The sequence below is a fragment of the Danio aesculapii genome, chromosome 15 (genome assembly GCF_903798145.1).
Source record: "Danio aesculapii chromosome 15, fDanAes4.1, whole genome shotgun sequence".
NCBI classification, from domain to species: domain Eukaryota; kingdom Metazoa; phylum Chordata; class Actinopteri; order Cypriniformes; family Danionidae; genus Danio; species Danio aesculapii.
In genome coordinates this window covers 6964253-6978754 of record NC_079449.1, presented here as the reverse complement: position 1 = coordinate 6978754, position 14502 = coordinate 6964253, and the positions used below count along the sequence as shown (strand labels likewise).

At 34.0% G+C, this 14502-nt stretch overlaps 1 protein-coding gene across 1 annotated transcript in view; it reads right to left on the bottom strand.

Moving 5' to 3' along the window:
• Positions 1-14502, bottom strand: part of epha4l (eph receptor A4, like) — a 100267-nt gene that overhangs the window by 13600 nt on the left and 72165 nt on the right. Inside the window, exons 7-11 of the mRNA XM_056473947.1 lie at positions 12407-12566; positions 10946-11060; positions 8737-8789; positions 8537-8650; positions 5324-5509 (exon numbers count right to left, since the gene is read on the bottom strand). Of these exons, the coding sequence (XP_056329922.1) occupies positions 5324-5509; positions 8537-8650; positions 8737-8789; positions 10946-11060; positions 12407-12566 (628 nt within the window). The remainder of the gene's footprint in view (positions 1-5323; positions 5510-8536; positions 8651-8736; positions 8790-10945; positions 11061-12406; positions 12567-14502) is intronic.

Genomic DNA, 14502 nt, shown 5'->3' with positions numbered 1-14502 from the left:
TGCTGTAACACAATGCAGGAGGCTTAAGACAGCTTTATAGTTTCACTGGGACATTTATGAGCTAAAATTAAATTAACTGTTGACAGTGCTGACTGATAGCAACCTGTTGAGATATTGTCTCCAACCATTTTAATTTAATACAGAAACGTAAATCAATGATTAAGATGCCACCTGCTGCTCAAAACATTCAATTTCTATCAGCATATACGGTCGGAAGTAATAGTAAAATATATGGTGTGTGTATACATCTATACTGTATATACTGTATACATAAATATATATATATTTAAATGTATACTGTTTATAGTGTGCAATAATAAGTAATAATTTTAGTAAGTATAATATCTATCTATCTATCTATCTATCTATCTATCTATCTATCTATCTATCTATCTATCTATCTATCTATCTATCTATCTATCTATCTATCTATCTATCTATCTATCTATCTATCTATTTATCTATCTATCTATCTATCCATCTATCCATCTATACATTTATCAATGCATCCATTTATCCATCTGTCCATCCACCTGTCTATCCCTCCATCCAAAATATCTTTCTGTCAATCAATCTATGTCTATCTGTCTATCCATCCATTCATCCATTTGTCTATCTATCCATCCATCCATCTCATCTATCTATATATCTATCTGTCTATCTAGCAGTCCATCTATCTATACATCTATCCATCCATCCATGAATCTATCCATCTATCAATCTATCTGTCCATCCATCCATCTCATCTATCTATATATCTGTCTATCTAGCAGTCCATCTATCTATACATCTATCCATCTATCCATCCATGAATCTATCCATCTGTCTGTCTGTCTGTCTGTCTGTCTGTCTGTCTGTCTGTCTGTCTGTCTGTCTGTCTGTCTGTCTGTCTGTCTGTCTGTCTGTCTGTCTGTCTGTCTATCTATCCATCCATCTATCTATCAATCAATCCATCTAGCAATCCATCCGTCAATGCATCTATACATCTGTCTTTGTCAAACCATCTATCTCTACATCTATCCATGAATCTATCAATCTATCTGTACATCCATCCATCCATCCATCCATCCATCCATCCATCCATCCATCCATCCATCCATCCATCCATCCATCCATCCATCCATCTATCTATCTATCTATCTATCTATCTATCTATCTATCTATCTATCTATCTATCTACCCAACCATCCAATCCATCCATCCAACTGTCTATATCTCTATCTATATCTATCTGTCTATCTATCCATCCATATATCTATCTATTTGTCTATCTACCAGTCCGTCTATCTGTCCATCCATCCATCCATCCATCAAAATAGACAATGTTTTTAAGGCATTTTAACAGTTATAATCATGAAGATAAGAGCGTGGCCAGATAACATCTTTAGAAACAGATAATACATTTAAATAATAAAAAGTTATAATAAAAGTAATAATAAAACTAATTCACACACTACAAAAACCTCAGCTAAAAGTAATTTATTTTTTACAATTCTCTTGATTTTTCCTTTTTGTTTTAATTTTATTTATTATTTTCCCCAAACATATTTATTGGGGTATACTAATCTTTCCACTGTGATCTTTATGTATTTTGTTCGTAGTTACAGTGTTGGCTTTGGATGACTAATATAATGCATCAACAAATATCTTACTGAATAGCATCCCATAGAAAATATTAATTTAAAAGAGAGAGGGGTGTAATAAAAGATTACTTATTAAAAGGGGTGTACTCATTTATGCTGAACACTGTTTGCATAAGTAAATAAATAAGTGTTGATATATGTACACACACACGCACGCACGCACGCACGCACGCACGCACGCACGCACGCACGCACGCACACACACACACACACACACACACGCACACACGCACACGCGCACACGCGCACACGCACACACGCACACACACGCACACACACACACACACACACACACACACACACACACACACACACACACACACACACACACATTCATTTTCTTTTCGACTTAGTCCCTTTATTAATCTGGAGTCACCACAGCAGAATGAACCGCCAACTTATCCAGCATATGTTTTTTTTTTTAACCCATTATTTTCATTTTCATTGAAAAAACCTTCATACATTACATACAGTACTGCCTAAATCCTTACAAGGAGATATATCATATATCAAAATTCTCTTGGAGTACTTACAGTGAATTTAATTTACTACAAAACGGAACTCAAAACTCTTCCACCCACCCCACCCATTTAACATTGATCAAAATATTTGTGGAAGGTTCATAAAAAATAAAATACAAAGCATACATGAATAACATTTACAATCATATATGGATCTGGCTGGGACAAAAAATTTTAAAATTGAAACAAGGTGTTCATGGACAATAAAACCAAGAGAGACATTAAAAAACAATTTTAATATAATTATAGAATATTGAAATAAGATAAATAAATTAACATACAATAGTCTTGTAAACCTCTATCAGTTTAATCTATCTGCAAAAATAATATGAATGGTTGGATGGAATGAATGGAATAGCCGACATTTCAAAGGTGGGGACAGCATCAGATTTCCACATTTGTAAAATGAGTTTTTTTGCAATACACATACAAAATAGAATTGCTTGTGTTTGGTTTCTACTGCAAGAACTGTCCTCTGCTCCTAAAAGTTCAATATTAGGATCAGGTTCCAGATTCTTATCCAGCATATGTCTTAAGCAGCAGATGCCCTTCCAACTGCAACCCATCACTGGGAAACACACACATGCATACATACATTTAATTCTTTACTTTCGCCAATTGGTGAAGTTTTTTCCTCGCTGCTGTCACCACTGGCTTGCATAGTTCGGGATCTGTAGAGCTGCGCATTGATGGATTTGCTCTTCAGTGTTTGGAATCTCAGTAGAGATTATTAAACCACACTGAACTGAGCTAAACTGAACTTAAACACTGAAAACTGAACTCTTATATCAAATTATCAACATTTAGCTCAAAAATATATTCCAACATCTTAAAACATTTTGTGTTGTTTGTTATAAAAGGAATCTTACAAAATAAACTGCATAAAATCTTACTCATCGCTTTCTAGCAGGCTTTTTTCCCCCCTCAAAAACATGCTAAATACATTGCGTGGAGTCTAAATTTCTCTCTCTCACAGGCACAGACAGCAGCAGTAGCGTCTGTAGGTTAGAGATATAGGGTGACACTCGAACCCCCAAACACATTTAGGTCTGACGACGTGATTAATGACTCTGCTGTGCTTTTTAGCTCACATTAACCCTCCAGAGCGACCCACTCCATCTGGAGACCACAACACCACTCTCCCTGTGTGTGTGCGTGCGTGCCTATCACACAGCAGTTTTTGTCAAGACATGCTCGGCAAGCAAACACACGGATACGCTGGACATGCATACATAAACACACACGACCATTAGCACATCAAAAGGAAAACTACAAGCTCCATCAGCAGCCTGTTTCTTCAGGGCCTTCTTAATATCCAGATTTCTGAGCGGCCTGCATTCTGCGCTCTAATGCTTGAAAGCAGGCTGTTATAGCGTGAAATGACTCTTTGGAGGATTTTTCATGAACTAAGAGAATTTTGTTAACCACGCTGCAAAAAAGAGACGTTTTGAAGGCATAAATACAGATTATTTAAGTGTTATGAAAATGCTATTTCCATTTTTATGGCACTTTATTATGATAACTTCACTCTATGAATCATTTATTAGGCATCAGCAAATTGTTTGTTCATCAAATTGTTAGTTTAAGCATTAACTATACATTTATTTGTTAATTTAACTTTTAATTAAACTTAACGGTAACACTTTGAAATAATAGTCCATTAGTTAATGTATTTACTAACATGAAAAAAATCACTAGTTATAAATCATTCTATGTTTATATTCATTATAATCATTAGTTAGTAATAAATCATTAGTTATAGTTATTTATTAGTATTCATCCATGTTAACATTATTTAAAGGTGCCCTATAGCAGCGTTTCCCAACCCTGTTCCTGGAGGCACACCAACAGTACATATTTTGGATGTCTCCCTTTTCTGACCCATTCATTTCAGGTTTTGGAGTCTCTTCTGATGTTTTGATAAGATGATTCAGGTGTGTTTGATTAGGGAGAGGTTGAAAATGTGGACTGTTGGTGTGCCTTCAGGAACAGGGTTAGGAAACACTGCCCTATAGTGAAAATGGGTATACCAACTGGCATAGTAGAATAATAAGAGATCACTATATGGAAATGGACATACCGTGAGCCTCAGACACCACTGTTTACTCGTTATCATGTAAATTCCACGAGTGTAAAACACCGGAGGACAACAGGCTTCAATACGCTGGTAATCAACGCTTCAGTTTCACTTTGATGAGTTTTGACTGGATATAGTCTGTGTTGTTTATAACAACTTAAAATGAATTAACAGCAGGCTAGGTTATCAGACTCTGCAAACAACACCGATGAACACCGTGATCCCTTACTTCAGAGTTTCCCAACCCTGCTCCTGAAGGCACACTAACAGTACACATTTTCATTCTCTCCCTAATCAAACACACCTGAAACAACTCATCAGAACATTAGAAGAGACTCCAACACCTGAAGTTAATGGGTCAGATGAGGGAGACATCCAAAACATGAACTGTTGGTGTGCCTCCAGAAACAGCGTTGGGAAACACTGCCTTACTTCACAGTTTAATCTGCGGCTTTAATAATTAACCCTTGAGTTCACTAAAAATGGTGGTCAGAGAGACGTGCATCGCACTTGTCATAAATGACAAATCATCAATGTTTTCGATCACAAATAAACTTATTTTAGGTTTCAAACACTGAAATAAACATCACACCCAGAAAAACAACCATTTACAGTTCATAAAAAACACAGTGGTTGTCTGTGAAAACGGCAATAATCTTACTAAACATAATCTGACAACATGCTTTATTCACTTCATACAGTATGCACATTTAGTTGTACTTTTGCGCATGGGGTCAGTTTAGGACCATGATCCATTCACACAGGAAATCTGGTATTGGACACATTTATAACATGCTAAAAATTAAAAAAACTATGCAAAAAAATCTGATCTAAGAAAAAAAAAATCAGATTTGAGCTCTAATCCTAAATGCTAAATAACTATCACAGGGTCTGAACATGAAGTTGAAAATCTAATTCATCTAAAAGGGCTTTATCAACCAGCAAAACACAAACAAAACAGCATCTCTTTAGTGCACTCATTTCATTCACACCGTCAAGTGGACTATATTAGTGGACTAATATAGGGAATAGTGAATGAGTGGTATATAGGGGGGTGTTTTTGGATACAGCATCAGACTTACATTTAGTGACGACACCCTCGAGGTGAATAATGTTGGGATGGTCAAACTGGCCAATCACACTGGCCTCGCTCAGGAAGTCCAGCCTCTGCTGCTCGGTAAACCCCGCCTTCAGTGTCTTTATAGCCACGCAGATCTCTCTCTTTCCTGGCAGCTTCAGACGGCCACTGCACACCTCGCCAAACTCACCTGTACACACACCAAACACACTTTTACATGCGTAATTTCACTTATTTATACTTTCGAATTGCATAATAGGACATTGATCTTTCCGGCAAAAGCTTTTGGTGTTGAAAAGTTTGAAAAATTGACTTTTATTGACATTTTTAATAGTTTAAAGTGCTATATTGTCTGGGTTGGGGTTGTAAATTATGGTACAAAAACCTGGTAATAAGCTGCCAGCACATTTTATGTTATTTTACAAACTTAGTTCTCTTTATGGGCATCACGGTGGCGCAGTGGATAGCACAATCAGCTAGGAAGGACATGTGCTGCGCAAAACATATGCTGGATAAGTTGGTGGTTCATTCCACGGTGGCGACCCCTGATCAATAAAGGGACTAAGCCAAAAAGAAAATGAATGAATTAGTTCTCTTTATATTATTTATTATACATTATATTAACTCAAACTACTTAAATGTCAATAAAAGTCATTCTGTTAAACTGCAGAGTTGGCTTCTCAACATCAAAAGTGGACAGAGCAGAGATAAAACACCCATAATGCAATTCACAATCGTAAATAAACAGAAAACACCTGTGAATCACAAAATACAGAGCTTGTTAATTTACAGATATTTTTTACAGTGTAGATTTTGTCATTTGTCTAAAACATTATGGTTGGCTTTAAAAGAGCCTAGTCTGAAGGTTAAAAGATGTTTTAAAGTTTGAAAGATTTAAGTTTGAAATTGTTTCAAGTTGGGATGAACCGATATAAAATTTTTGACCGATAACTCTTTAGATTTGGAGGCCAATAGCAGATATATTAGGCAATAAATATAGTCATGCCCAAAATTATTCATACTCCAGGTTACTTTTATTTAACCAGCCAGTTTTTGACTGGAAATGACTAGAAAGGCTCCTCTCAAAAGACAATAAGACAATGTACAAGGTTCATCAAGATTCAAAGATATTTCTAAGCTTTTATTTACATTAGAACAAAATCTTTAAGTCAAATTTTGTCAAAAGTATGAATAAATTCAGGCTTGACTGTAAATATATATGTATACACATACACATTTTCCTCGTATGTTAAAAGATGCTTTAAAATTTGAAAGTTTTAAGTTTGAATTTGTTTTATTAATATGGAATTTTGAAGTGATAACCGATAACTCTTCAGATTTGGAGGCCGGTAGCAGATATATTAGCCAATAAATGTACAGTCATGCCCAAAATCATTCATACTCCAGGTTACTTTTATTCAACCAGCAAGTTTTTGACTGGAAATGACGGGAAAGCCTTCTCCCAAAAGATAATAAGACGATGTACAAGATTCATCATTGTGAAAAAAAAAAATTCTCAGCATTTATTTACATTTGAACAAAAAATTTAAGTCAGAATTTGCTAGGGGTATGGCTGGACTGTAAATATATATATACATTTTCCTCGTTGTTGTAAGTTAAAAGCTGGTTTAAAGTTTGAACGTTTTAAGTTTGAAATAGTTTTAAGTAGGAATGAACCGATACCGATAACTGTTATCTCGTTAGATTTGGATATTTTCTTTAGATTTATATTTATATATACACTACCGGTCAAAAGTTTGGGGTCAGTAGGATTTTTAAATGTTTTAAAAGAAGCTTATCCTGCTCACCAAGGCTGCATTTATTTAATCAGAAACACAGTACAAATTGTCAAATGTTATTGCACTATAAAATAACTGCATATACACGTTTATAATTTAATAATTTTAAAGATGATTACTCCAGTCTTCAGATTCACATGATCCTTCAGAAATCACTCTAATATTAAATTTTATTGTTATTATTCATTCATTCATTCATTCATTTTCTTTTCGGCTTAGTCACTTTACTTATCTGGGGTCACCACAGCGGAATGAACCGCCAACTTATCCAGCACATTTTTACGCAGCGGATGCCTTACCAGCTGCAACCCATCTCTGGGAAACATCCACACATCCTTCTTGCTGTGAGGCGACAGCACTACCTACTGTGCCACTGCGTTGCCTATTATTATTATTATTATTATTATTATTATTATTATTATTATTATTATTATTATTATTATTATTATTATTTTTATCATTATTAATGGTAATAGTAATAAAAGCAATAATGACTGGAGTAATGATTTCATTTGATTATTTTACATACAATTACATACAATAAGAAAGCAGTTATTTAACATTTTAATAACTATTTAACAATTTAATTTTTTTTTTACATTTAATAAATGCCACCTTGATGAACAGAATCATTTTCTTAAAAAAACATGAAAAAAAAACAGAAAAAAAACAAACTTTTGAGTGTTAGTGTATAATATATATATTTTTCTCATTGTTCTGCATGACTGTAAGAACAAAAGGCACATTACACATTAAGTGAACAGCTGATTAAGCTAATACATTTCAGACATTAATTCAAACTTTCTGAAGTCAAGGTTTTAAAGTAACTTTACTAATAATCTAAACTATTAATCTAAACTATTACTAACAATCTAAAGTATTATTCTCTATGACCAACTTTCATTTATATAGACAAAATTTACTGCATGGCAATAAATAAATAAAGCAACCCAGTCACTAAACATTAACCAAAATCAAAACACTAGTAAAAAATACTGTAATAAAAAAGTGGCAGGTAGCAAACATGTGAAGTGGTTCAACCAGTTGAAATAATACATCATTAATAAAGATATCGGCCTAATTTTGTTATCTGACCGATAACGATAATATTAAAAATGCCATTTGTTGGCTGATATCAATATGGACACTAATATATCATGCATCTTTAGTTTTAAGACTTAAGCAAATTTTTATTAAAATTTAGTTCTAGCTGGTTGCTAGGGTTTTGCAATATGGTTGCTAAGGTAATCTGAGTAGTTACTAGGAAATTGCTAGGATTTTCTTAGTAGTAGCTAGATGCTTTCTAGGGTGTTGTAATGCGATTACTAAGGTGACTGGACTGGTTGCATGAGTATTGATAGGCAATTGCTAGGATGTTGCTATAACACTGTAAATACATAAACAGGTCAGTGACGTACCGATGCCGATCACCTTCTCGATCTTGATGCAGGACGTGTTGATCTCCTTTGCAAACTCTCTGATGGCCTGGTTGGGGTCTTCATAGGTGAAAGGGTCAACGTATATTCTCACCCCTGATAGCACAATAACAGAGGCTTTAAAAAGGTAAAACGTAAACTTTTTATTTTAAGGTATGGACTAATGAAAGGTGTTTGTTTACCTTGCTGCACGTTTTTATCCTCGCCCTGTTTAGTTTTGCTGTATTTGCTCCTCCTGAGTAACAAATATGCACATTATTTTATAATTAATTATTCTATTTGTCCATCACAGTGATATTTTAGTATAATTACTACACTATTACAGCATTTTTTATATAATATAAAGCTTTGATGTTTATATTTTCAGTTTTTAATTTGATTTAAAGGAGACCTATTATGCCTCTTATTACAAGAAGTAACATAAGTATCTGATGTCCCTAGAGTGTGTATGCAAAGTTTTAGCTCAAAATACAATACAAATAAAGTTTTATGACTCTTTGAAACTGACCCTTTAAGGCTTTTATGCTAATTGTGTCATTTTGGTGACTGTTGCTTTAAATTCAAATGAGATTGTGCTTATTTCAAAAAGGGGCGGAGCTACAAGTGCCTGTGTGTCAGCATAGTGGCAGATACAAAACTCTAATGGAGCACAGCTGCTTCTCACTCAGGACAGTTTATGCTGATGAGGGAGGTGGGGGCGGGGCTTTCCCCCTCTGAAGACATGTATAAAGGGAGAACGAAAATCAAAGTGTTCCTGCAGACTGTTTTTATGAAGAGTGATTATAAAAACTAAAATTAATAATTAATAAATGTTTACCATTAGAGGCTGGTTATATTCACATACTGTTGCTACACAACTGTGTTTAAACCCCTGCTTGTTTTCTCAATGTATTCCCTACAGCACAACAATATTCAACACATAGCATTGCTCCACAAACTCTAAAATTAATTTATTAATTCTTCCTTTTCCTTTTAATATTTGACTTTTCATAATTCATTTTTATAATTCACTTTTTATAATTCATGCAAAGCATCATGGGATGTAAAAAACCATGGATTATTGCATTCATACATATCATTCTAGCCTACATTTCAAATTCATATGTGTAAACTTTCAAACAAAAAATAATAATTATTATATTTTATGAGTAAAGGTTATTGCTCACTGAATCCGAAATTTTCATCACGTTTAAAAAATAAATTCGACCTCAGGTTGTGTGAATCGTACTGACACACCGCCTCCGAAACTTTCATCTGTCCTAAAAAAAAATCAAACTGGGTTTGATTTTTTCCGCTTTTCGCATCCAAAAAAGCAATTTGCAAGGAGTTTTGACAGTTCAGAGCCACTGTACAAGCAAAAAGTTAAATACAAAATGCCGTCATTTCAGATACACATGACTTTATGATAAACACAGCGCATAAAATAAAGACAAAATGTGGCAGACAGCTGAGAACCCCTGGATTCAGTGACAGGCGCACCTCTCCCCTGCTGCTGCTTGGTGTGTGTGTGTGTGTGTGTGTGTGTGTGTGTGTGTGTGTGTGTGTGTGTGTGCGTGTGTGTGTGTGTGTGTGTCTCCATACATTCAACACACTGCCCATAGACATTATAACAAAAAGCATGGTCCACTTTCGGTCTGTTGCTTCGATATGTCAACGCGACCGCCATCTATTATAATGTCATATAATACGCCAGTCTCTGTTCAGGATTTGATTACGTACGTGAATGTGTGAACTATCACAAGCAATGTATCAAAATTCCGCTGATTTCCTAAAATAAACTTCAGGATAATCCAGCGCAGCTCTTTGATAATGAGCTGAACTCTCCTTCCTCTCTACTGGATGAACACAATATGCAGCCTACTCCTCTTTCTGTTTTAACTTTGGAGAAGAGAGAGGAGAACTTATCACTGCTTAAACTTACTCCGAAATCTTTTGCATTTTCTTCTAATGGATTAATTAATACCCATCGGACTTGCAAGGTTTGTTTATGTGACAAATTTTTCTCATATAATTACGAAAAAACTGCATACAAACTTTTCGGACTTCAGTGTGCAAAGACCTTAATTGAACCATAAAACATTACTATCCAACATAGTAAAAATAAAAAAGCTTTTAAAGTAGTCCATCCGTGTTCTATTTTCAACATGTTTTATTAAATGTAAAGGTCTGCTTGTCTGTAATTGTAATAAATTTATTTAATTATTTATGTACTAGTGTTTTATAGTATTATTATTATTTACCTTCCATTACCCTGGCATTATATTGTTTGTTCTATTGTCATGTATCTGTTGTTTAAAGCATAATACAAACATTTGAATTAAAAAAATCACTCTATCTTACAATAACAACACCCTTCTCTCATCGCAAAAAAACATAAGACTGACTGATCACCTTTTAGTGATGATGAAGGTGATGATGAGGATCAGGAGCAGAACCACCACACATCCAGCCACCAGCAGCAGCAGCACAGCAGAGCTCATGACTCCTCCAACAACAGGAGCTGCCACTGACAGAACACAAACACTTCAATCATACACACTCACAGAGAGGAAAAAACCTGCCAGGATGAATTTAATACGAATTTCCACAGGAATGCCACAAGAAAGATCTGTTTTTTCTTAATGCGAAAGACCTTTAACAGATTAAATGCCCTGTTGTTATGACAGAGAACCCTTTAAACCACACAGACTTAGAATTAGAACTACAATGCTAAAATAATTCGATTTTTAAACAGCAAGAGCTGTTATATAAAGGGACAGTTCACACAAAAAAATTGACTTGACTTGTTCCATACAAGTTTGGGTTTGGTTGTTCTGCTGAACACAAAAGAAGATATTTTGAAGAATGTTTGAAACCTGTAACCATTGACTTCCATAGAAGAAAAAACAAACACTACGGAAGTCAATGGTTACATGTTTCCAACATTCTTCAAGATATCTTCTTATGTGCATCTTCTTCAACAGAACAAATTACTGGTTTGGAATAAATCAAGGATGGCATAGCTTTCATTTTTGGGTGAAGTATATCTTTAAATAATAAATACGTGCATTACACATTTCATAATGAAGCACAGAGCTGTTCGTTTACAAAAGTACAACACATGATTGAATGCTTTAAGGTCTCAGATTGATTCCGTTTGGAAATAAATGTGCGACAAAATTATTCCTTCATCTGCTTCAAGATTGACTTCATTATTTTGTGCATTTCAAACTAAAAGATGCAGTAAACACTGAAAAAATATATTCAAAGAAGATTCCCTGGATTTTTTTAAGTTACGTGGTTGTAGCCTATTTATTTAGGCTAAATTTATGCAAACAAATGAAGTTGTACATTACTAAATTTAATTAGTTTAAATCTTTTTAAGTGCATCTTGCTAAACCTTTATAAGGGAAGCACTCATATTGTCAAAAGAGAGATTTAAGAGATTCCTGTGGCTTGTGGCAAAATAAAAACTGATGTTTTAACGTTTATTGTTTAATGAAATTAAGAAAATATGTTTATTATATACCAAATTATTAAAAAAAATTCATTTGCACTTCAAATTAAAGTATCAATTTTCTTAGATATTAACTTTTATTTGGACATAACATTTTTAGAATATTAATATTTATTTTGTTATTTATTATATATTTGTTACATATTATTATTATTATTATTATTAATAATAGCTGTTGTTATTATTATTATTATTATTATTATTATTATTATTATTATTATTATATGTTATATATTTAAATATATAAATAATAATAATAATATAAATAATATAGGTATGCATTGCTACACCATGCTGTAGTATTTCTGCAACAGAAAGCTTATTGACTGTTCACATATTGCTCAATGAAGTCTCACCAGTGTTGGTGCTGAACTCAAAGGGTGCACTGAAGTCTCCATATCCTGCTGCGGTGCGAGCGCGTACGTGAAACACGTATGAGGTCAGTGGGGTCAGATCCTTAATATCAGCATTTCGAGAAGTCGTCTTCACAATACGATAACTCCGCTCATTCTGATCCTGAAATACAACAGAGTCCGGAAGACGAGAGGAAGGTAAGCAGTCAAAGGGGACGTCTGGGGGCTATTTTAACTCCAATATAAAAAAACTCACTTCCTGTTTATTCAGACAGTTAATGTGGACAGAGGAGTTTAAAAACAATAGCATCTTTCTAACAAAGTAAGGTGAACAGGCTAAAAATAACCAGTGTTGGGTTTAAAAAATAATAAAATAAATAAAAATAAATAAATAAATAAAAATAAATAATAATAATAAATAAATAAATAAATAAATAAATAAATAAATAAATAAATAAATAATAATAATAATAATAATAATAATAATAATAATATAACAATTTATTTAGCCTATCTTAAAAAAAGCTAAATTAATATCAATTTCGACATTACTTTCCTAATTAGTTACTTAAGAATTATGAAGATATTTATTTAGTTTAACAACAACACATAATTTGTGCTATTCCACCTAGCCTGCTTTACTGAGGTGAAGTTAGTTTTATATTCACATTGGTTCAACAATGACAACCTGTGACGCGCTCCCTATATAGGTTAACATATTACTTTGAAATAGCATGCCAGTATGGCTTAGTAATAAGTGTAATTCCTGCACGCCACTGGCCAACCACTAAGCATACAGTAGTAGCTTTAGGACAAAGCGTGTGAGAGAGTGTATCCAGCTAATCCAGCGATACTTGCATGCATGAAATAATGCACATTATGACAAGTTTTGCTTGCTACACAACTGAAAATGTGCTAGATATAATACAGTTTTTCATTCAGAATTGCAGTATTATAAAGTACTATATAGTTTTCTAACTGGTGAACAACATGATCTAGTGGGTCTCTGCCTCTTCGTGATTGCAGGGATTGTGTTTCAAACATTTACGCAGATCACCTACTGCACCTTTAAGAATTGCACATATTTTTGTATTAATAAAAAAAAGGATTAAATATGCAAATAAGAATTGTTTAATGACATGTGCATTAATTTAATACACGTCTAGCACAAAAATCTTAACACTGGATGTAGTCAGGTTAAAAATTCTTATTTCATTTATGTATTTTAACATAGTAGAGTAAAAGTTAAACAGATGAGAGTATGAAAATATATTCATCACTCCAAAAATCAGCAAAACTGTGAACAACTAATGCAAAAAAATGTAGTAGAATAAAACGTATATAATCAGGCATATTATATTATAAGGTATATGAACAGATTCACCCGCTTCAAATGTTATCACTCGATTGAATGGGCGTTATCAGTGGTTATCAGCCGATAGATATGGGCCAGTAGGGGCCTTCTGCGCCTACTAGTAGGTTCAGAAAGTTGTAATCATCCATCCACATAGTTGATCAAATATACTAATAGAGAAGACTCCATATCCAGATCTGTTTTTACATTACTGTGACAGTTGGGTTAAGGGTGGGGGTAGACGTTAATAAAATACAATTAATGGGAAATTTAATAACATAATTCTTTTCAACTTCCAGCCACAGCCATATGTGTTCTGATTAACTATACGGATGGATGAAAACAGCCTTCAGAGCCATTAGAAGCAGAAGGTTCCTACTGGCCCATATCTATCAGCTGATAACCACTGATAACGCCCACTCAATCGAGTGATAACATTCGAATCGGCTGACAGATCTCTCTGTACAAAACATTCAAACATATATATCCTCTAACATCCTTCCAACATCTAGCAAAAAACAGAAGTGTGCGCACATCAGAAAATCTCAAAGACAGGTGCTCGATCAAAAACAAACATTTGTAGAAAAAGATCCAAAGAAAATCGGCACACTGCCACTTTAGCTCTCAAAAAAATTAAAGTGGCAGAGTGCCGATTTTCTTTGGATCCTTCCAACATCTAACATCTAAAACATCCTCTTCTTGTTGAATCACTGAATGCCTCCTAAATTGTAAGGTTCTTTAGACA